Below are 22,720 nucleotides of genomic sequence, written 5' to 3' on the forward strand. Positions count from 1 at the left end.
GATTCCCAACAAAGTTTCATAGAGGCATGGATTTAAATAATGCCTTTTTCTTATAGTAGAATAAAGCATATTGGGAGAAAAGTAACTGAGAAGAGAAAATGTAAGTTCGGTGATGGATAGGAATTTCAAGAATTTATTTGGATTTGCTTTGGCTCCTCAAATGTTTTCTCCCATCACAAAGAGAGAGGGAAAGGAAATTCTGTATTCTCCTGACAGTAAGGGGAGCATGTTTCTATTCCCTTTGGCTATGAAAATAGAAAAGAGGGATGAAGTGGCCTGTTCCTACTCTATTCCTTCTTTGCAGTGTCCTTGATTGATGGACAGAGAGAGCCAACAAAGAGCACTGTTCCAATTTGGGCATTTTTTTGTATCCTTACTGCTATTCCTTCAGCACTTACCCTACTAATGTGGGACAGAGGAAGCAAAACATGGATGGGAATAGGGGCCAAGAAGGTGTGGGATTATCCCACCATTCCTTTTCTCTGAAAGAAACCTCAAATGGGTAAAATCAGAACAGGGCCCATCTTCCCGGCTCTTGAAGTACAAGTCCTTTCAGAACTGCAGTCCAGGCTCTCCCACATTTGCTCCCTGCACCCTTCTGAGGCACCCACGCAGGGAGGAAGGATGGTGGGTAAGCTCATCGCAGCAGGAGGTTGGGGCATGACGTGCTGACTGCTCCCTAACTCTTCCAACCTGCTCAACAAACAGCTTAAAAGATTGCTATGTGAAAGAGTCAGCTTCACCATGATGTTTTTGTTCACTGATTCAACAGTCCTCTAGCAAAAAGAAGGTGGATGAGGCTTGATATTCCTGTACTTTTGAAATAACAAACAAAATTTGACTCCTCCTACACCCAACCCCACTTAAAAAGAACAAAACACATTTTCAAAGTCCCTGTTCTTCATACACCACAAGGAATCAAAGGCAGCTGATTCTTCCCTCTACCCCCCCCGCCATTGTCCTACACACCCTAAAGAAAGATCTGATTAACCTGTCGTGAAAGTCTGGGACCACTCAAGAGAATGACAAATGTCCTTGTGATTTCATTGGGGCTGAATGCCAGACCTGAAAAAAATTGGCTGGCATCTTCTCACCAATTGCAATCAAGTTATGGTGAAATAGTTTCTATTAGGGACATGTGCCTAACAAATGAAGTATTTTCGGACACAGAAACTATTAAATGACATCTTGTCATCTGATTCATGGTAGCTAGAAAAAAGTCCAGTAATTTATGGGTCTGCAGTTTTTCAGCGTTCCTTCAGAGACTTCTTTCAGAGTTTGTTTCCCAGGAGTACTAAGCAATTGCCTTCTGAAAATTGCTTCTTTTCAGTGTGTTGAGTTTAGCAGCCAGATAACAAGGTTTGCACCACAAAAAAAATACTGTTGACAAGGAAGGTATAAATTCAGATTCACTGCAAAGCCTGCGTTGTGGCTAGAACAGTGAAATTCCTGACTTCACCAGCAAGAGGAAGCTTGCTACTGCCACAGCAGCAATCATATCATTTTAATGGTATTTTTTAATTTGTTTGTTATTTTTTTATTTGTTTGTTGTTTGGACAATATCCTGCAAAATGGTAAGTTTCTGTACAAAACATATTTTAAACACACTTGGTTATCAAGGGTTAACTTGGTTAGTGGAACTAAAGTGAAAGTTTTAAAATGCTGCTGCCATGGAGAACAAATGCCTTCAAAGCGCCTATAGCATATGTTATTTAAAAGAGCACTGAAACAATGTTCTGGTTTGAATTATTTTTCTTCACAGTGCTTCTCTAACTTTATTGCCAAAGAAAAGACTTCCAGAGCCAATTTTTAATCTTAATTATAGCAGATTCAATCTGGAATATTTCCCTTGAAGTTAGAGTTACACCAGATTTACGCAAAGCAGAATCTGGCCCAGTTTCTACATTAGACTCTTTCTCAAAAGATAATTTAGGTTAAAAACCAAAATATCTGCTCGAAACAGACAGCAGTCCAGGGATCAAAACCTACCTACATGCTGCCATATGCCCTGTTCTTGAGTCACGCCAGAGCTTCCCTGTCTGAGCTAAGCCTGAGCTGTAGCTTCACATCCACGGCTGCAGAGAGAGGACCTATACCTTCATTTTCCTCTCATCTCACTTTCTCATTTCTCCCTCTGCAACCACCTAGCTCAAGTGAAGTGCATATGACTGAGTACTCTAAAGGACTGTCAGCAGCAGACAGGCAAATAAACATGTAACTGAAGTAGAAAGTGTTCCCTGCAGAATGAGATGAGGTACAGACTGAAACGTGGTGACTTCACACAAAAGGAAAAGCCCAAATAGTCTTTTGTAGAAGTGACAGAAAAGAGTGGAACAGTTTCCCTTGACTTTTCAGCATGTCAGTTCCTCCTGTCTCCCAACTACAGAAAGAAAACTGAACATGTGGGCTTCAATCACTGGCACTCCTGGAATGGCTCTAAGCACGATTGGTGCCTGCTTGATTTCTTCCATCACAGATTAGGGTTATAGAACTAACCTCAGTCTTGTGTTTGAGTACAGGAAACACACGGTGCTGCAAGAAGAACGACAATGTGATTCACACCTCCTGCCAATGCACCTCCAGCACAGTCTCGGTAAATAAAAGTAAAATGAATGGCTGAATTCAATGACTAAGAGGAATAACAAAATTTGTTTCCAGGTCTGGAGGTTTTTGCTGACTATCTCAACGTGGATGCTGATTCTTGCAATTCCTAATGGTAGATTAGGGGTTTACCTGTTTTGGAAAGTATTGGGTGAAACTCGTAACCTCCACTGTCTCCACACAAAACCCAACTCTGAAAGCTCTTAGGAGGCACTGATGGCTTTCCCTCCTCTTTATCCTTGTGATGGGGGAGACCCATGCTCAGAATCTCTCCATACCACAGAAACAGAGAGAGTGTTTTGTTTGTGATGGCATTTTGAAGCATGAAACATCCAGGGAGGTGAGGGACCCTTTCAGAAAGCCAATTACAATTCGGAAAACTTGGCTACAGTGAATTATCCTGAATGGATGTATTGTTAATCACTAAGCATCAGAAGAATAACTGGCATGGGATGAAGCAGAAAAATGACATCCCATGTCTGGAGTATGGACAATTCAGGGCAGTCAGTAAACAGGTGTGTTGGGTCTCTCCTGAGCTCGGCACTTTGTGATGCTCAGCCTATCTTGGCTCTTCTGTGCCCACGGAAGAGATGTGTGGTGGACACGGTCAGCCTGGACACATGCAGGGACCTGACACCGACACCAGGGCTGGCCCGTGACCATCGTGTCAAGCGTGGCCGTGACCACTATGTGCAGGGTGGCCTCCACACCAGCCAGCTCCCTCGTGCAGAACTCAGGGCTGGGTCCCTGAGCACAGCAGCCCGGGGGGTCAAAGCTGATACTAATAGTAAATAGATGTAGAACTAAAGCAGCCTGGTCTGGCTGTGTTTCTGTCCTGCTGTAATCCATTAATTGGTGCGGCTTGAAAGAACAAAGGCAGAGATAATGGTCTCGGGAGTTATGAACCGAAATCAAACCTGGGCTGAATCAGCAGAGGAGGTCCTTTGATTTCAGAGGGAAAACTTCTCATCTGCGGCACGGGAGGAATTGCTCTCTGCTCTACTTGCAGCACGCCACATCCCCCGAGATGCTGAGCCGGGCCCGGGGCTGGCCAGGGCTGGACCTGCAGGTATGGAGCCCTCAGACTCTTGGGGCTGGGAGGACGGCCCCGCTCCCCCATCCTCCCCAAACCCGGTCGGTCTCTTAATTAACAGCGGAGGCCCCGAAGGCTGGCGGGGCGGGCGGTGCCCCGGATCTGCCGGGCTCGCTGCTCCCGCGGGCTCCGGTGCCCTCTAGTGTCGCGGGCGACGGCGGGGCTGCCCGGGCACCCCTCGGCCGGCGGCCAAGGGCACCTCCGGGACACCCGCAGCCTGGGCGGCTCTGCCTCCCCCCTACCCCCCGCCCCGTCGGAGCGGTGGCCGGGCCCGGGGCTCCCCGCCCCGCGGGCTGGGGGGCCGGGGCAGAGCGAAGCACGGAGTAAGGCGCCGGTGAAGGGATGGCCGGAGGAGCACCCCGTTTTCCCCTTGCCTTCTGGGCTGCCTTACCCCCAAACTGGGTTCGGGCCGCTGCTGGACCAGAGCGGCCTGTTTATCCTGCCCCAGTCAAAAAAGTCAGGGCGGGAGCAGAAGGAAAAACAAAGCCTGTTTCTCAAAGCATAAGGCTTCCACGGCTGTTTTGGCATCTTTTAATGTCAAGAGCCAAATGCAACAATGAAAGCAAAACAGCTCGACGTTGTGGCAGCAGCGGCCTCAGTGGGAAAACGACGGGCAGGGAGCTACCTTAACCAACCATGTGGGGAATCAAAATAAAGGTTGGGGAGGGCAGGCTGTGCAACGTTAATTTCTTTTGTCTGGTTCCCTGTACTGCCGGTGACACGGGATCCCTGCTATTCAGAGCCAAATTCTGTTGAACAAACAAAATGAGGGAATCTGGTGTTGTGGAAAGAGGGAAAGGAAAAAACCCAAAACCAAAAAACCCGGTAGGACTGTAAATGCACACAGGGTCCTCCTGCGGGCAGCGCACATCTCCCTGAGGGGGCTGGGGGCTTGGTGACCCCCTGACTTGCTCCCCTTCTGTCTCTGGAAGGCCTCACCGCTGTGTTCTCCTCCCTCCGCAATAGATGGGAGCACAGATTTATAGCGACAAGCGATGAGAGGCCGCTCCGCTTTCTCCCTCTCTCAGGGGCTGGAGGGCTCTTTGCTCCCGGCTGTAGCTGCTCTTCACCGCGCAGGGGTCCCTGCTCCAAGAGGCAAAAAAGGGTGAGCAGGCTGCGGCTGACCCCCGCACCGCTGCAGCGCGGGTAACGATAATCAAACCCAGAGCCGCCTTCCCACCGAGACAAAAGGCTGCGGCCCCACGGCGGGGCTTCCCGCGGGGCCCGAGCCGCGCCCCCCCTCGCCCGCCCCGCAGGAGGCCGCTCGGACCCCCCATGAACCACCTATTAGGCTGCCTAATAGCCTCAGCCAGCTAAACGCTGCCAGGCTCACCCTTGGGAGAGAGCCGCAGGAAAGGGCTCATTACTCGCAGCAAATTGGGACTCCTCCAGGGGAGGGGGATGCTGAGCGGGGCGGCTCGCAGGCTCCCAGCCCCCCTGGAAGCGTCCGAGAACGGAACGAGCCGCCCTGCAAAAACCCGCCCCGTCGGTGCCCGCTGCCCGGACCCTGTCTGCGCTGCGGGCCTCGGGAGGGGACACCCCCTTCCCCCCCGGGGGGGGGCAGGTTGGGAGCATAAACAGGCGAGAGCGGCTCTAGGCCGGCGCCGCAGTTTTGTTTAAGATGTGCAGCTTCCATCTGTTGCCACATAAACACAGGCTAGCGGGATGCCTTATGCTCCAGCCCTTCGGGGGAGGGGAGGGGAGGGGTGAGGGGATCGCCGTGGCAAAAGTCCCCCCACCCCCAGGCTGTCCTCTCGCTAACCCCGGGGCCCTCGCGCCTCCCTGGACGGGACCCCCCTGCGCCGCACGGGGCGGGGGGGAGAGCTCAGCAGCCGGCCCGGAGGGTTTATTTTAACTACCACCTCCTTCGCGCGGGACACATCCACAGGCACCCCCGGCACTTCGATGAGGGGCAGACCGGCCCCGCGGCTCTCCAACCGTGGCCGCGGGCGTGGGGCCGGCCCGACCCGGCCCTTAGCGCGGCGGAGAGGGGAGCCACGTCGGGGAAAGTGTCTCCGCTCCCCCGGAGGGGCCCTGGGCGCCGGCACACCGCTGTCCCGGCCCCCGCAGGGGCCGTCGGGCTCCCCGCCCGCAGCGCCAGCCCAGCCTGGCAGGCAGATTTGCCAGTCCCCAATTTGCAATTTTTATTTTTCGCTGGGTCTTGTGAGATCCCACGTGGAAGCCGTTAACGACCGCTCGATAATGATCACGACAAAGGCATTATTCAAATGAGGCAGGTAATTGCAACCAGAAGGCGCCTCCTCCCCTTTCCTTTTGCTCCTTTCTTTTTGCAAGAGTAACTCTCGCATTACATCCCACCCTGACGGTACTTCTCCAGAATCACCTCCACCGCCCCGCACGTTAAACCACATACATTCAGGCCGGTAGATCGCGGCCCGATCGCCTCGGAGCTCACAGGCGGTTGCTGCCGCCGGTCTGAACCTCACATCTTCGTGGGGCTTAAATCTGCCAGAGCCCGCAGCTCCGACGCAAGTCGGAGGATATTTCCCCAAGGACTTTTCCCTCCACAAATCGGGGGTTCAGGCCGCTGGGTGCGTTCGCCCCCCCAGGTAGATAGTTCCAGGGTGCGGTGTGTTTTGGCTTTGGGTATTTTTTGTTTTGTTGTTTTGTTTTTGTTTTGTTTTTTATTTTTTTCCCCGGGTTGTTTTCGGTTTTGGTGTTTTGTTTGTTTTTTTTTTTTTTTTTTTTTTTTTTTTTCCCCTTGCTTTTGACTCACTGGGAGCCTGTTGTTTATTCACAAGCATTACGGTATCCTGTTAGCATTCCGACCAGGGGCTGCTCACAGATCTGACTCCGATGATTTCCTGGAGGAACATGTGGAAGCAATAGCGGGGCTGAGCGCTCACCCGAGCCGAGGATGGACTAGAGGCGGGCGCGCCGCCGAGGCCCTGCCAGCCCATCCAGGGGCACCTCAGCCGCAGCCCCCTTCCCACGGGAGGCCGTTCTCTTTTGTGCCCCCACTCCCTTCGGGGCATCTTCGCTTCAGAGGCTTAATTCTCCTTTGCTCGGGACAGAGGAAAAAAACCACCGGATCCTGGCCCTTGACTTTGCGAACAAACTTTTCTTTTGTTTAATGCTAAAAGAAAGAAAGAGGTGCGGGGGGGACGGGAGGAAGCTGGAGAAGCCCCGGGGCGCAGCTCTGGGGCCGGTGCCCTCCCCAGGAGGCAGGCAAGCAGGCGGGAGGGCAGGCAGGCAGGCTGGCAGGGCCTCCCTGGCCGCTCCTTTCCTGGGGCTGCACTGCCCCCTCTCCCGCGGCCGCCGCATCGCCCCGCCGGCCCCGCTCGCCTCTTCCCGCAGGGAGCCTGCGGCAGAAGGGCTGCGAGGGCAGCGCCCCGGCAGCTCCCCCGGCCACCCCTTATCGCCGGCAGATAGCGACGGCCAACAAAGCAGAGATACCCGGTGCTGGCTCCCCGGCGGGGATCAAAGCTCCGTCTGGAGTGTGTTCAAACAGGACGGGCTCGGACGTGCGCTGCCCTCGACTCCGCAGGCACCTCCGGCCCTCGCCGTGCCCCCCGGCTTGGTCATTACTGGGGTTTGTTTGCGCTGGGCAAAGCAAAGGCAGAGAGGAAGAGAAGAGCTTTCCCGGTCCCGTCGGAGCAGCGGGGTTCGGGGGGGCTGGGTCCTGGCGATGGTTACCTTTCGTTGTGTCTTTCATTCATAAATGTTAGTGATTCTTCTCCCCCCCTCTTTCTCAGTGCCTCCTGCTCCTGGCTGGCTCACGGCCGTCCATCCAGCTCGCTAGCCCAAGCTCAAGCTCAGTGGTGTACAAAGGACACGAGGAAGCCGCAAATTCGTTTCCAGATCAAACTCCCCATCCATAAACTCACATTGTGACCGTGGACGCCGAGCCCGGCGCCCGACCCGCCGTCCTGTTGGGTCTGAGGAGGGAAGGCTCATTCATGAAATTGGGAGCACTCGGAGTTTTCATGAAAGTTTTTTGGGTTGGGTTTGGTATTTTTTTTTTTTTTAAATGTTCTCCCCCTGCAGTGCAAAACTCCCCGCTTCCCCCCTTCCTCCCCCTCGCCCCTGCCATATGGCTAACCTCCCCCTCCCCTGCAAGGCTGGTGAAATCAGGAGGCAGAGACTGGCCCCCCTGCCTGCGTAAGAGCCTCCCGCCGGCGCGCTCGCCTCCGGCCGCGGGGCTGGGGGCGCCGGGAGAGCCAGGGCGGCTCTTATTCTGAAGGGGCCGGAGGGGGGCTTCATTTCCTGACAGCTATTTACTTAAAGCAAATGATTAGTTTTGGAAGGATGGACTATAACATTGAATCAATTACGGGACGCGGTTTGTGAGACCATTACAGTCGGATCGGGAGGGAGGGCGAGCGGGAGGGAAAGAGCGCGGCTGAGCGGGGAAAGTCACAAAAGACGTGGACATATTTTGGATATTTTACAATCTGCAGGATTTGGGCTGCGGATTATAAGGGAGAAGGTAAGAGGTGAGGGGCATTTTACCCATCTTTTTATTTTTTTCATCTTTTCTCCCGCTTCTGGTTTTTTTTTTGTTTGTTTGTTTTGTTTTGTTTTTCCTTTTCTCTCTTGCTTTTTTCCCCTTTTATATATTTGTTGTTGGTTTGGGTATTTTTTTTGTGTGTGTTCCTTTTTCCCCGACGCTCCGAGCGGGCTGGGGGGCTCCTCCCCGCGGGGCGCAGGCGGCGGGGGGCGCGGGCGCTGGCGGCCCCCGCGGAGGGGAGCGGAGAGCCGGCGCTCCGCGGGCCGTCGGGGCGCGGCGGCGGAGCAGCGCGGGCAGCGCTAATGACAAACACATTGGGACGGCGGGGGCCACCGCGCCGCATTCCTGCCGCGGGGGCGGGAGCGACCCGCCGGGGCTTCGCGGGCAGCGGCGGTGCCCGCCCGGGGGGGACGGGGGGACGCGCACCGACAAAGTAAGCGGCTCCCCCTCTTCTCGCATCCCTTGCTTCCCTCACCCCGCTGCTCTCCCGTCCCTTCCCCCACCCTTTGTTTTTCACCACCTTCCCCTCTTCAGATCCCCCTTCCCACCTCACTCCCCCTGACCGGGTAGCCTAAAATGCTCCGAGATCTCGGGCGGGGGCACGCACACCGCCACCCCAAGGCAACCCGATCTCCATCTCTGCGCGCCCCGTCTTTTTTTCACACGTCTCAGCGGAAGGGAAGATGCTGAATTTAGGCAGGACTGGTACCTGGAGCCTTTCCAGCTTACAGCCCCCTCTTGCAAGGGAAGCGCCAGCCCCGCCGCACGCCCCGCCGGACTGCTGGAGCCCACCGCCTCCTACCCCGGGGGAGGGCAACGGCTTCGCGGCCACCGTTTGGATTTTGTCAAGCGCGGAGGTTGCAAGCTTGCCAGCCTCTGCCAGGCTGGAGTCCCCTGGAAAAGTCCTAGGAGCAAGTAGGAAATGGCTTTTTGGCTGTCCGCGGCATTGCTCAACATTTTTGGACGCGGATCCCGCAGCCCAGGAGCCGTTCCAGAGAACAGGACTTGGACAGCTTTTTCTGGAGCCAGCAGCGACAGCTCTAGCGAGGCGGCAGCAGCAGCCCCGGGGCGCAGCCGCCAGCCCCCGGGGCTTGCCCGCATCCCGGCGGGGAGGCGGCCGCGGGGCAGAGACGGGGGCGATGCCCTGGCCCCCGCCCGCGCCGGGGGCACGTTTCCAGCACCCCTCGACGGCATTTTCGGCGCGTCTCTTGCGAATGTTCCAGCTCCCTGGCGCTTCCCCGGGGCCCAAGGCTGCACGCCCGGGGCGGGCAGGGCATCGCCTCGGCCCGGATCGGCCCGACGGACCGGTCCGCAGGGCTGCGGGGACATCGCTCTCCCTTGGTCCCACAGCTCCGAGCCGGGGCACAACGTCTGTCCCCCGCCGGGACTCCCGCCTCCCCTCCGGACCCCGAGCCCTCGGGGTCCGTGCCTCGCCCGAGGGGGAGGGCTGGAGAAGAAGCTCCGGGTCTCAGCGCCAGCAGAATTAGCTAGCCCCGGAGGGAAACACGGCTTCGTTCTGCCCCTCTCCGTCTCCACTACCCCGCTTTTCTTTTCTCCTGGCTACCTCTCATTAAAAAAAACAAAAAAAAAAAAAAAAAAAAAATTAAAAAAAAAAAATCACTCCAGCTTGGCAAAGACTTTCCTATTGTTTCCCAGATAAACAGCGAAGTGGCTGGGAGTTGCCATCTCTGCTAGGTTCTCTCGGTGTCCCGGGCAGCCTCTGATCCGCAGCGGCTCCAGCCGTCGGGCTTCGCCGAGGGGCCGCGGAGCGAGGGGCAGCCGCGGCAGCGCCGCTTCCCCGCTCCCTGGGGGCTGTCGCTCGGGCTCCCCCCGGGCAGGCAGGGTCTGGCAAGCGCCCGCAGTCTGATGGGGGCTGGAGAGTGTGAATGTAACCCTCCCCCCGCCGCCATCCCCACCCCAGTCCCGGCTGGCTGTAGGCGACCCGCTGTCTCCCCGACGGGGCGCACCGGGGGAAGGGGGGCGTCTTGTTACGCCCTCAGCATCTCCCAGGGCCGATACAGAGCCCAGCTGGGGTCCCAGCTAGGCTGCCTTAACTCCTTGTCCCTGGATGGGGCAAGAGGCGGGATCAAAGCAAGGAGACGGGCATCAAAGGTTCCTCTGTCATCGGCTGATCAAAATCTGAACTGTGGAGATCCGACTTTTAACTCTTGGTCTAGAAACGCTAGGGAAAGATCTCCCAGCAAGGGACTTCGGTTTTAGCTTCTAGTTAACAAAGAGCATTTTAGAAAGGCCCTCAGCTACACAGCGGTTTAGCCAACCTCAAAGCTTGGGAAAAAAAAAAAAAAAAAAAGTTTGAGGAAAAATGAGACCGCACAAAGCACTGGGATTTAGGAGTCCACAAGCAAACCAGCTCTCCCAGCCTGCAGGCGCTCTCCCGCTGCTTTAAAATGAGCCCCCTTGTTCTGGCACTCCTCTCCAGGCACCAAGGGGCAGGAGGTGTGCCAGTCCGGCTGCCATCGGGCACTGGGGCCATCTTTGCTGTTATTTGCTCATGGATGTATGGGAAATCTTCATGCGGCTGTGAGAGTAATACATAGGTATTAGGTTTCAAGCAAGCAGGAAGTATTATTTTAATAAAATACCTCTCTGCAGTACTACAGTATTGAGCTACGATTCGAGTACAATGTATATAGACAGGAAAAGTCTTGCAAACCCCAGACCTTGCTGGTTATTTCCAGTTGGTCTAAAACTGTGCATGAAATGTATAACTTTACACAAACCTCGCTTCGCTTGCATCCTTGGATCATCATGGCTACAATGGCATTACTTCTGCATGTGAACTCTGAAAATTTCAATAGAAGATGCTTGCTTCGCTTGTTTTAAAGACTAAGGAATGACTTGTGAGAGATTATTTTTCCTGGTGGTGGCAAGAATTGCTGATAATTTTAAAAAAGCAAACAAGTAAGCAAACAATCCTTTCTCTCCCTCTTGCCTTGCTCTCCTGCTTGACTCATCTCTTTCAAGCCAATAAAGCTTTGCATGGGCACCCAAGGGAAAAGTTTGCAACAGCTAGGATTCCTAGCTCTTGTGGTCAACAGAGGTGGATTGGTTTCTCCATGCAACACTTCTGAGAACTCGAGTTGGGATCTGAGGTGTTCTTTGATTTGATCCTGAAAACCTGAGTGATTTGTATTCTTTGGAAGTGCCAGTCTTTTTGTCTGTTTGCTGAGACAGTCTGGAAAATCCTCTTTGGACCGGGTGGGGAAAATTAGACTGCAAATTTCCCACCGCCTTTAGCTTCTAGACTGGTGGTGTCTGTTCTTGAGGGTTAGACTGAAGAATTGGGTTGACTAGAAGGCTCGTCGGGTAGCAGTCATCACTGTGTGTTCTGCAGAACCTGAAGCGTTCTGCAGGAGCCCAGCACTGGGCTAGTCTTGGTGCATAGTTATTCCTGCATACAGGCTATGCTGGATGCAAATACTTGTAAAGGGATGTGGAACAAGCCTCATTTTAGGAGAATATTTATGTCAGTCCTTTCCACTGAAGAAATTTTCTTTTGTTGTTTGAGCCTTTCCCCAGTGAAACCTTTGGACCCACCTGCTAGTGTTACAGGGCAGTTCTGCTCTTGTGGAGAACTGAGTTTGCAGTTTGGGAATTGAGAACCAAGAAATGTTTAAGGACGTCCTGTCTGAACATTTATGTTCAGCTAGTGGCATATACCACAAGGAGGAAATGTTTCCCTCCTTTCTTGGGCTGGCCTTAGCTCTTCCTGGAAAAGATCAGTCTTCCCAGAAGGACAGACTGACACTCTGACAAAATCACCATTGAAATTATCCAGCCCTCTCATAACAAGGATAATCACATCATTATGTGCCAAGATTTGCAATCCAACTACTGTCCTATCAGTTATACAAATACAGAGCAATAGGGACCAGTTTGTCCTTTTTTTTTTTTTTTTTTTTTTTTTTCCTTAAATCGGTGAACTCGCATGAAATCAAAATATAAGAAATTTGAAATTTAAGTTGATCCAGGAGACCCAGTTTAGATTCCATCTGCTACGTTGGAGATTAGCATTGCCTTCTGCTAGACAAGAAATTTGGCTCATTAACGTGGATCAACATTGCCATCCTGTGGCCAAGAGGATGAACTGTAGTGATTTGGTAGCTGGCGGGAAATCAGTCTGGTAGTCTCCAGTCTTCTGGTAGACGGGCTAGTTTTCTGTCTTGAAAGAGGTCTTTGTTTGATTTACAAGAGTATGAAAAAATATATACCGTTGGCTCTTCTTGGTTCACCACCATGCTTTCTCTCTAGGTCATGTAGAGCTGTCACCTAGGCATATCACCGTTTTCTAAACACATTTCCACTGGTTTTCTGGATATTGATTTTACTTTATTTTCTGTGGCGCAGTCAATTAAATCCTTCTTGGTAGGAAGTCAGCGCTTGGCAGTGAGTGTTTGGAAGATTGACTCCTCGCTGATAACAGTTCTTCAGATGTTATTTTTCCTGATTTTTTTTATCACTGAAGCACACAAGAGAGATACCAGGATTTCAGTCAGATCCTTTCAAAACCCAGTGGTTAAAGTTGATGCAATGACTGTTTTACCCTGGGCAATCAGCCTTCCCTGCAGAGAGTTTGGCAAACCCCTCATGGCATCATCTAGCTTTCACTATACATGCCCTTGTTTCTATTTTAGCTAAGAAAGTTTAAGGTATGCAAGGAATTAAGGTTATTAAGGTTGGCTCAAACTTACTTTGTATGTGTGCTGTCAGTGCTGCATAAATCTACTGGCTTCAGTGAGGTTGCATCAATTTATGGTTTGATGGAGCGGTGTTAGGAGCTGAACATGATGGATTTGCTCAGGGCTGAGATTTGGATGTTTTAGGATGAAGTGCACTGCTTTGCCATAAGGAAGGTAAAAAAGCCAAATAAGTGCGTACAAAAAATTAGGTGATCATAAATAAACAAAAACATGATAAGTGTACCTGCTTGGTGTTGTGGGAATGACTAAACTCTCTCTTGCCCAGAAGTGTGAAATTTTACCTGTGTTAAACCTTGACTCCAGCACTGACGTGGGAGGATATGCTGGTGATGGGACTCCAGCTTGCTTAAGTCAGATGCATGATGTAACTAAATCCAGTTCAAATAGATTTTGCATACAGATGATGGTGAATCCTTCGTATCTTATTCTGTCTTTCACAGTGAGGAAGTGTTGCTCTGGGTCTTGATGAGATTAACGGGTCATTGAGGAAAGATCAAAGCTCTGGGTTGTGAAAGAAAATGCAAATTTAGTGAAGTTCTTGTGTTTTTAAACTGCAACGGTAGATCGAGGGACTCAGCTCTTACTGATTTCTACGGCAGCCCATTAAAGACAGCAAATTCGAAGTAGCACTGTGGAAATGCCATTACCTGTACTTACAGTAGTATAGTCGTGGTGCTTCGGTCCTCACACACACAGCTCTGCAACAGCGCAAGTCCACTTCAGCAGAGCTGCTGCAGACTGATGTACAAGAGATGAGCTAGGTTTGTTTTTTTCTCCTTCTGTGCTGCATCACTTGCACTGAATAGTCTGGAAAAACAACACAAAAGGGGGAGGAAATTTGGCAGACAGTGGGGTAACGTTGTCTTGTGGATCTTGGGAGGCTAGGAGTCAGATCAGTAAAGCAGAGCAGGGTAAGTCTTTAAAGATTTACAGTGGGTTACTTTATCAGAAAAAAATACAGAATATAAGTGTGATGAAAATGAGTAAGGAGGCTGAAACCAAGGGACTTCTTTGATATCCGAGAGTCTGTTATCAATAGGAGACAGATACATAAACACATGGCAATTATTGCTAATTGAAGACTCAGGCAAAATGCCTTGTTTCTGCTAGAATGTTGTCAGCTGAATTCCTGAAGTTATTTGTACATTTTTTTGAGGCTGGTAGTTTGTAAATCTAATCCTGGTTCTGAGACCTTTATGTTTAATTCAAGTATCAAACACTTTTTGCTTTGCAAAGTATGCTGTATACTCTGCACATTGGGAGAGGAAAGCGGGACTAGTTCAGAAACACTCCTTGGCATGTTGTAAACATTTAACTCCCATATGGCACTGGCATAGTCGTAATAACTATATGCACCTACGTGCTTTCCTATCTCAGCATCAGGAACTGAATACCAGAGGTGAATAGAAACTCTCCAGAACCTTTGAAAAGTAGTCCCTGTCTTGGCACATCATCCTTTATTTCACTGCTTGGTCTGTGTTTCAGATTAGGGGCTCTTCCATGCAGTCTTTTTTTTGATCTATATTGTTTTTGGGCCAAATTCAGTTACTATTAAAGTCACCAGCAAAATGTCCTTTGATTTCAATGGGAGCAGGGTTTGCAGGAGCTTCTCCTCAGGAAATTATCTAGCAGGGTGCTCAAAGTTTTTAAGTAGAAATATCATTAGATGGCACAAAAAATATATAGATGCTTACTGCCATTGTTGCCTCTTTAAGACTGATGCCTTAGGATTATGTGTTTGAAAGCTGAAATTACTGCGTGTGATCTATGACTCTCCACACTGTTGGGGAGAAGAGATGCTTTGCGAATGGCAGCGCTGGCCTACAGCCTGTCGTGGATTTATTCCACTAGAAAATTTCAGCATATGTTTTAAATAGCCTGTCTCTCGATCAAGGGAATTCTTGCTAAATAAGCAATAAACACTATTGTATTGCATTGTATTCAGTAAGCTATATATATGCATATGTACAATGGCAAAACAAAAATATCACTCAGGATCGTACTATTTGTAATAAAAGTAGCTTTAAAATATGCTTTTTCTCCCATAAAATCTGCTTACAGCTAAAAGGTCAGAACTTACTGCATAAAGCCATTGCGTTCTCACTGATGCCTGTGAGGCTACCCTCTGTGCAGGGTGTTTCTGTGGGCTCAGTCCCGGAGGCTGCAGTGGGCAGCAGAGCTGCTTGCAGGCTGTTTGAAAGGGGGGTGTGCCAGGACTTGACTTCTTACACTGCCAGTGGAGAGGAGGGGTTATGGTGCCTTAGCTGTATTCCCCATGCAGGTGATGTAGTCCCATGTACCTTGTGGGAGGTGGTGACATGAGTCTCAATGGGCTGCGGGTGCAAGATGGGGTCCCTGGCCTGTGCTAGGGCACTGCAGGAGAGGGGTCCTGAAAACTCTCATACCATTGTCAGTCCATTAACTGGCTCCTTCTCGCCTTCTTTCTGTTTCAGTTGTTGGTAGATATGGGTACTTCCCCATGGATGTTCCTGATCCTGGGATGTTTTCTCACAGGTAATGTTCCTCAGTCCTCTAAGCCTCTCCACCCCTATTCCTTTCTAAATTTATATTTAAGCTTGCTTTCATTCTGCCCATGACAATAAATGCCAAATAGTTGCCAGCTGACTACAGACTCAGTTTTTCTGCCCTTCCCTTTGGTAGGCTAAGACCTACCAAGAAGTCAGTACTTCTGCTGGCCTGTGCCGGCCACTTTGGCACCCCTACAGCTGCTGTAACCTCCCGCATGGGCTGTCTGCCTGTGCAGGGAAAGTGAGCCTGCTTACCTCCAGCTGTCCCAGCCCTGCCCTACTGGGGTTTCTCCAGCAGCATGGTGCAGGCGAGGCTGCCTGTGTGGGCTCCCCATGTCCTCCCACGCCACACCACCTAACCGCACTTGCCGGGGCTGCCTGCCGAGTCTCCCAACATCTGCCGAGCGAATGGTGCTGGGAGGGGAGGGCAGGGTTTGCCACAGGGTGCCAAATATAGAAAGGGCCCGTAGACTGAGATAACATGTGCAGGAGTGAGAAACTGGTTTCAAAGACAGTCTGGATTCCTGTTGCTGGTTTATTGCACAGAGCCCACTTACACGTCATGGGCCTAAGTGCTTGTTTACTGTGGACTACCTTATCCGTTTTGTGCAGGTCATTTGATAGACTGAAACAGCAAATCTGTTTCCCTGGTGAATTCCCCGTTTTTCTAGGGTGTGGATCCTCTAATTTTCCTTCTGGGAGTTGGATCTGCACCAGCCCACCTACAAATTACCTAGACTTGCAAATCTGAGCCTGTAACTGGAGACTGCATCTGAAAACCAGTGACATCTACAACATCTAGTTCAGCGAATTACAGTTTTATTTGGCTATAAACCTTCCGTACGTTTTGGCTAGAGGTAGACCTGATGCACAAATTTTCAGTCTAAGCCCCTGCTCTGGCCCTTTGCAAAAACAGAAAACAGATGTAAAATGCAGGTGTTGGTCTTGGGAAGTGGTTTCTGACTTTCACTTGTGAGCTTACTCAAAGGCTGACAGAACTGCTGGTTTCCTGACCATTGCTGTAAGGAGCTGTAAGCTGCCCCTGACCCACCAGCCAGGGTGCGGGATTCACTGGTCTGCAGCAGAGACTTCCCCACATTTGGGGCTGGAAAGTTGAGGTGTGGATTTGGAGCCATCTCTAACTTCACCTCTGTCTTTCACCTCTTGATTTCACAAATAGAAGTCAGCAAGCAAACGCTTAGCATTTCAAAGGGAAGCCGTTTGCCATTCATTGAGCAAGGCTCTGGCTTTCAATGAGAGCAAATTTCCTGGGACATCATTATGCCTGAAATAGTCAGAAAAACAGCTGCTCTGGATCCACTCTGTTTTCTTTCACATCCCTGTGCTGAGACTGTTCTGTGTGTTCATATGTTATTTATTGATGTCTTTTTGCAGGACCGTTCCTAACATTTTGCCAGCTTCCTCTGCCGACTATTGTTCCCAATAGGAATGAGATGGTGGTACAGTTGAATTCCAATTTCACACTCAAATGCTCTGGAGACAGCGAAGTGAGCTGGCAGTACCCAGTGACAGAGGGAAGCCACAGGATAGACATTAGACATGAAGAAAACAACAGTGGCCTCTTCGTGACAGTGCTCGAAGTACGAAATGCCTCAGCTGCTCATACGGGCTTGTATGTTTGCTATTACAACCACACTCAAGTGGAGGATGGGGAAGTGGAAGGGAAGGACATCTACATCTATGTGCCTGGTAAGTGGGGGGATGCCACAGCCGTACCCAGAGGTTTGGGTGGGAGAGCTGAACTGGGGATGTTCAGAAGAGGCATATTGCTGGTGGCAGTTTGCTGTCAGAGGAAGATAAATGACTCCAGGGCCATTTCCTAATGTGTAAATCAAGACCAATCCCTGTGAGTCTATGGATATATTCCTCTTTCTTTCAATTGGTTTTCACTTTTTTGGTAAGAGTTTTAGTTCTCAAGATGAGGGGTGAATTTGTAACTTCAGAGCTGAGATCTTCTGACCACCAGTGGCTGGGCAGTAGACCCTGCTGGACAGGTCAGCTCAGCTGTGGGAGTATGTCCAGCCTTCAGGTTTGCCTGGCCCCCAAGTGGAGATTAACATCAACGCCAGTCCTTTCAGCAGTGACTTGGGTGGATGTTTTGGGATGTGCACTCATGAAACCAATGTCATGTCACACTAAAGCTGTTGCCAGATGAGGAAGGCCATATCTCATTTTTAACCTGAATTAAGCATGAACTGAGAACTGGAAAAAGCTCCTGTGTGCACAGGGCCTGGGAAACATAAAGCAACAGAGATGTTTTGGGGGTGGCTGCCACAAGGGAGGGTGAAATAAGAAGGGTTCTTGCTGGCCAGTCTGACACAAGATTAAAAACATGGTGCTACCATGCAGTGCCCTGTAATTTTCAAAGCAAACACAGCCTTCCCAGACCCTGCGCCGCCTTTCTCTTTAGTGGTAGAAAACCTGTTGGACCCAGAAGAAATGGCATCCCTTCTTTCCAGAAGCATCTATTCCCAGCTTTGCCCTCCAACTCCCTTGTTCCAACTGGAAATCTGTTTAAAGGCTTTCCACGTTATCCATGGGATGAAGATCTTTATTGTCATAGCTGAGATAGGCACCAGAAGCTGAGACACAACTGACTGCCTTTGTAAAGCCCTGTCTGGATGTTTCTTCGGCGTTGGCTGGGGTTCAGGGGATGAGTGGTACAACTGCAGGGCCAGGAGAGATCAAACCAGTAGATTTGTAGTAAATATTTAGAACAGGAAACAAAAGAGAGAAGACATTGCAAATCATCCTGCAAAACTGCAAGGAAGACTGTGGAAGGGGAAAAAGTAGGGAAGAAAAAACAGGACTTGTTTTAATGGCTATTTTGCAGTGGTATTAAGATTTTGCAGTTCACGATGTGTGATTCAAGGACACTGATTCTTCCAAGGCTTTTTCTCCACTTCCCACAACAAACGTAAAGCGTTTGCTTTCATTCTTGAAGCAAGATGTTTCAGCAGAGGCTGCAGGCTTTGGCACATGTGTCTCAATTTTCAAACAGCTCTAACCAAATCACCAGAAGATGTTGTTGGTGTTAAGCAGTCTTCTAACTCACTCAGTGAAGGAATATAAAGGCAAAAGATGTAAGATTTCTTCAAGAGGGCTTTTTGGTTTGGTTTTTAAAAGCCTCTAGACATCAGCCTACCAGATTTGCAGGGCAGAGACACCCTGTAATTTTTTCCACTTGCTAACCATCAAGATGTCATAAATGCAGAAACATATCCTTTTCTCCAAATTACAGAGAATGTTTCTGTTTCCACTATAAACTTTGTCTTTACAATTGTTTTTCCTGCAATGAATTAGGAGGGCAATGGGTGGCAGCAACCCTCTTTAGCCAAGGAGGATTACGTTGAGACTTCACACAATATCCTATTTTCAATAACAGCACACAGAAAACCAAACTAGGTGAATCCTGTTTCTGTTTTAAATTACAGTGGGAAAATGAATACATGGAGTTGGCAGCGTCTTTGGGATGGAGTGCTGTGTTTGGAATATTTCTACAAAGAGCCTGCCAGTGCAGCAGAAAGTCTATTGTTGGAGGGATTTGGATTGCTATTTATTAAATTTTATTATAAAGCTTTGCACAGAAGCTTCAGGCTAACGGGGATTATTTGTTTATTCCGAATGGCCAAATGGAGATAATTTGAGGGCTATGCTTCTCAAGTTGGCTATGTTATGCAATTATGTTTTAAACTCAGACTTTGGATTGGCTGGGTAGGAGATTTGGCATGTATTTTGTTGACTTTAAAAGAAGTAAAACTACCAGGTGTTTGTTTGTTTTTTCTGGTTGAATACCATTATTTTGAAAACCACATGCTGTGACCATAATTAACTATGTCTCATAACTGTAATGTTGGACATGTTAGAAATGCAAGAAGATAAGTACCTTGAACTATTTTTGATGAAATGTGGCTTTAATGTATTCAACATAAACAACATGAAACTGATTTCTACTTTTTCACATGGAAAGGGTTTGAATTTTTTTTTAATTTTTATTTTTTGATTTTTGTACCATGCCCTACATGCAATCTCTGAAAAAGTGGGGTAATATACTGTACTAGTTTCAGTTACAATCTGTAAGTGGTCACTGATACCCAGTTCTTGTACATGGACTTACTACAAACAAGGTAGTGTAAAATTACCTCTTGTTTTTTACAGACCCAGACATGCCTTTTGTCCCTTCTATACCAGAAGACCAGTTCATCCTAGTAGAAGAAGGTGATCCCACCGTTATCCCTTGTCGGACGAGTCACCCAAATGCTCAAGTGACTTTAATTAACAGTTTAGACAAGGCTGTCTATGCTTTCTATGACAGCAAACAAGGCTTCATAGGGAATTTCCCTGCGGGCTCATATACATGCAAAACAACGGTTAAAGGTGTGGAGTTCAAGTCCGATGAGTTCCTCATCTATATTTTAAGAGGTATTTATTTCTGTTCATTAAAAAAAAAAAAAAGTGAGAATGTTCAGCCCAGTTCTTTCCTCACACTGTAAGAGCCATATTAGCACCAGCATCACAGGGCTATATCATATATTTCACCAATGATGAGCTCCTTGTTTCTCTGGCAGTGTTGCCAGGTACTTGGTGCTTTACTTAGCAGTTACACACAATTTTGATGAGAATAAAGTGTCCTTAACTTTATCTCCTCTCCCAAATGGTTGCAAGAAAAATCTTCCATAATCCATGTATTTTCATCCTGTTTGCTGAAATGGAACGTAACTTAAAGGACTGGTGTTTCCCTGTGGCTTCAAACTGTAGGTCTTTGGGTAGTCTGAAAAACAGCATGATTAAAATATTTTGAAAACAAGGTTTTTATTGGCCAGAAAGGGATTCTCAAAGATAGTCACTGATTAGCAAAATGGGAAACTGCTTTTATACAGAGTGTCTTTTCATGGGGGCATTTGAGATAGGAACTTCCAATGGAAATTTTATGCATGGATCATTTCTTGGTGGGATTGAGTTCAGTGTCTGTACACTTCATGCTTTAAATACAAATCATTTCTATCAGTATACATCAGCAGCACTTTCCCAAAATTTTCTAGGTAATTCCTCAGTAAAGGAAGCGAAATGGAAATCTCGCCCTCAAATTGCACCTTGTGAAAATGGCATGCTTTTAAAAACTAAATCTCACTCTCTCTCTTCTCTTAGCTACTTCACAGCTGCCAGTTGAAATTGAAGCTCTTAAAACTGTCTACAAAACAGGCGAGACCATCGTAGTAACTTGTGTGGTCTTTGACAATGAGGTGGTTAATTTACAGTGGAATTATCCTGGGAAAGTGGTAAATATCTTTTTTGTTGTTGTTGTTGTTGTTGTTGTTGTTTGAATGTTTGTAGTTACTTATTGGGGAAGAAGGTGGGGTTGTAAAATATTTTTCTCTTTTCTGAATGGGGACAGCTGAGGAGAGAAAGCAAAGTAATTTCTTTTAATTTAGATTACCACAAAAGACAGACAGTCCCAAAAGTTAGAGTTTGCTGTCAGTAAGTATGCAAAGCATGAGAAGAAGGTGAGGTATGACTAGGAGTTCATCCTCTGCGGGAGGAATGCTGTCTCTCAGGTCTTGTGCTGGTTCAAAAAAATAAATGTGGAAATAGGAAGATCTAGGAATGTGTTGGACATCTGCATAGAGCTCTGCTGCTGAAGGTCTGAACCTCTAAAATAGGTCTTTTAAACTCTGGGTTCTTGGGCATAATAAAGGGCAATGAAGAATCAAGTCCATAGTCTTAATTGTTTCTCATTGTGCAGGTGTAAATTAAAATGACTCTTACACTCACTAGTGAGAACTGTCTAGTAAAAAAACCTTAACACTTTTGGAGAATCTTGGAAATTTTCAAACTGGTGTAACATCCTTCTGCAGTGAAAATTATTATTCAATGAAACTTGGTTAGAACTAGTCCTGGCCAAGGGAGAATTTCAGAGTATCCCATGTAAACAGGCTAGTCACTGAAGGAATAGAGTAGTTGAAGTGTACTTAGTTGTGATACCAAATCCCAGTTTTTATTTAAGTTAAGACCGCAAGAGGAAAAATGGTTTGAGAAGGTTTTGTTGTATTTTCCATGTTACACATCATAATCTCTGCAATATGCCACCTTTCAAAACTAGCCCCAGCATATCTTTTGTTCAAGCCTCTCATGGTAACATGGTCTACAATTCTCATCATCCTTTTATTTGCAGGAGTCTTCTTGCCTAAAATTATTCTTGTTTTGAGAGCAGGCAGAACATAGCATCTAGCAACTGGTTACTCGGAGGGGCTAAAAATTCACCCTACTTCATGGGAACTGAACAAAGAAAAGTCAAACAGCTTTTATGTCTGAGGAGAAGGTAGTACATAAGCAGTAAAATGCTCTTTCAGGCTGCTCACTCAAATTTTGAATGGTATTTGTTTTAAGTGAACAAAATATGAGCTCTCAACCTCCTCACCCTTCTGTGTCTGCCCCCAAAAGGGTGTATTTTTGTAGACACACCTTTTGTGCCTGTGGCTGAAAAATACATCCCTGACTGAGTAAACAGTTCTTCTGCCATAGAGGGTTTAGATGGTTGTTCTCACTCCAGTAGCATTATAGATTCTCAGTGGTTTTCTTTCAGCTCAGTAACTTAAGTAAGGTTTTTTTTTCCTCCTTCAAACTACAGAAAGAAAAAGGTCTGATAAAACTTGATGATATCAAGGTCCCATCGCAGAAGCTGGTTTACACTCTGACCATTCCTGAGGCATCAGTGAAAGACACAGGGGATTATGAATGTACAGCTCGACATGCAACCAAGGAGGTTAAGGAAAATAAGAAAGTAGTCATTACAGTTCATGGTATAGTCTGATTTTAGTGTCCAAAAATTATTAACACATTGGAAAACACCATTCTTGAAAAATCCTGCACAGTGTTGTTTACTCAAGGCTTTTTCATTTACAGAAAAAGGCTTTGTTCACCTGGAGCCTCAGTTTAGCCCTCTGGAAGCTGTCAATCTACATGAAGTCAAAAACTTTGTTGTTGATGTGCAGGCATACCCAGCACCAAAAATGTACTGGTTGAAGGACAACGTGACTCTGATTGAAAATCTTACTGAGATTGTTACTAGTTCCAGCAGAGTCCAGGAGACAAGGTAAAAATATTCTTCTAACCCTTACTTTGCCATGTTGATTTGAGTTTCTCCCCCAGAAACCTGGGCATTGCTCCTGCTCTTGTTTTCCACCTCAGTTTGTTGCTTCTTCCTCAGTGGCATTTAAAAATAATTTCTTTGTCTTTTTATTCCCTTCATAACATCAATCTCTCCAAACCATAGAAATCTTGGTTT

At 48.3% G+C, this 22,720-nt stretch overlaps 1 protein-coding gene across 1 annotated transcript in view; it reads left to right on the forward strand.

The window, feature by feature from the left end:
* The first annotated feature begins 8,051 nt into the window (after positions 1 to 8,051).
* PDGFRA (platelet derived growth factor receptor alpha) overlaps positions 8,052 to 22,720 on the forward strand; it is a 34,661-nt gene continuing 19,992 nt past the window's right edge. The window contains exons 1-7 of the mRNA XM_074822563.1: positions 8,052 to 8,144; positions 15,340 to 15,400; positions 16,810 to 17,124; positions 19,594 to 19,857; positions 20,584 to 20,714; positions 22,064 to 22,235; positions 22,339 to 22,528. Coding sequence (XP_074678664.1) covers positions 15,352 to 15,400; positions 16,810 to 17,124; positions 19,594 to 19,857; positions 20,584 to 20,714; positions 22,064 to 22,235; positions 22,339 to 22,528 — 1,121 coding nt within the window. The 5' untranslated portion in view covers positions 8,052 to 8,144; positions 15,340 to 15,351. The remainder of the gene's footprint in view (positions 8,145 to 15,339; positions 15,401 to 16,809; positions 17,125 to 19,593; positions 19,858 to 20,583; positions 20,715 to 22,063; positions 22,236 to 22,338; positions 22,529 to 22,720) is intronic.

Source organism: Strix aluco, chromosome 4 (genome assembly GCF_031877795.1).
Source record: "Strix aluco isolate bStrAlu1 chromosome 4, bStrAlu1.hap1, whole genome shotgun sequence".
NCBI classification, from domain to species: Eukaryota; Metazoa; Chordata; class Aves; order Strigiformes; family Strigidae; genus Strix; species Strix aluco.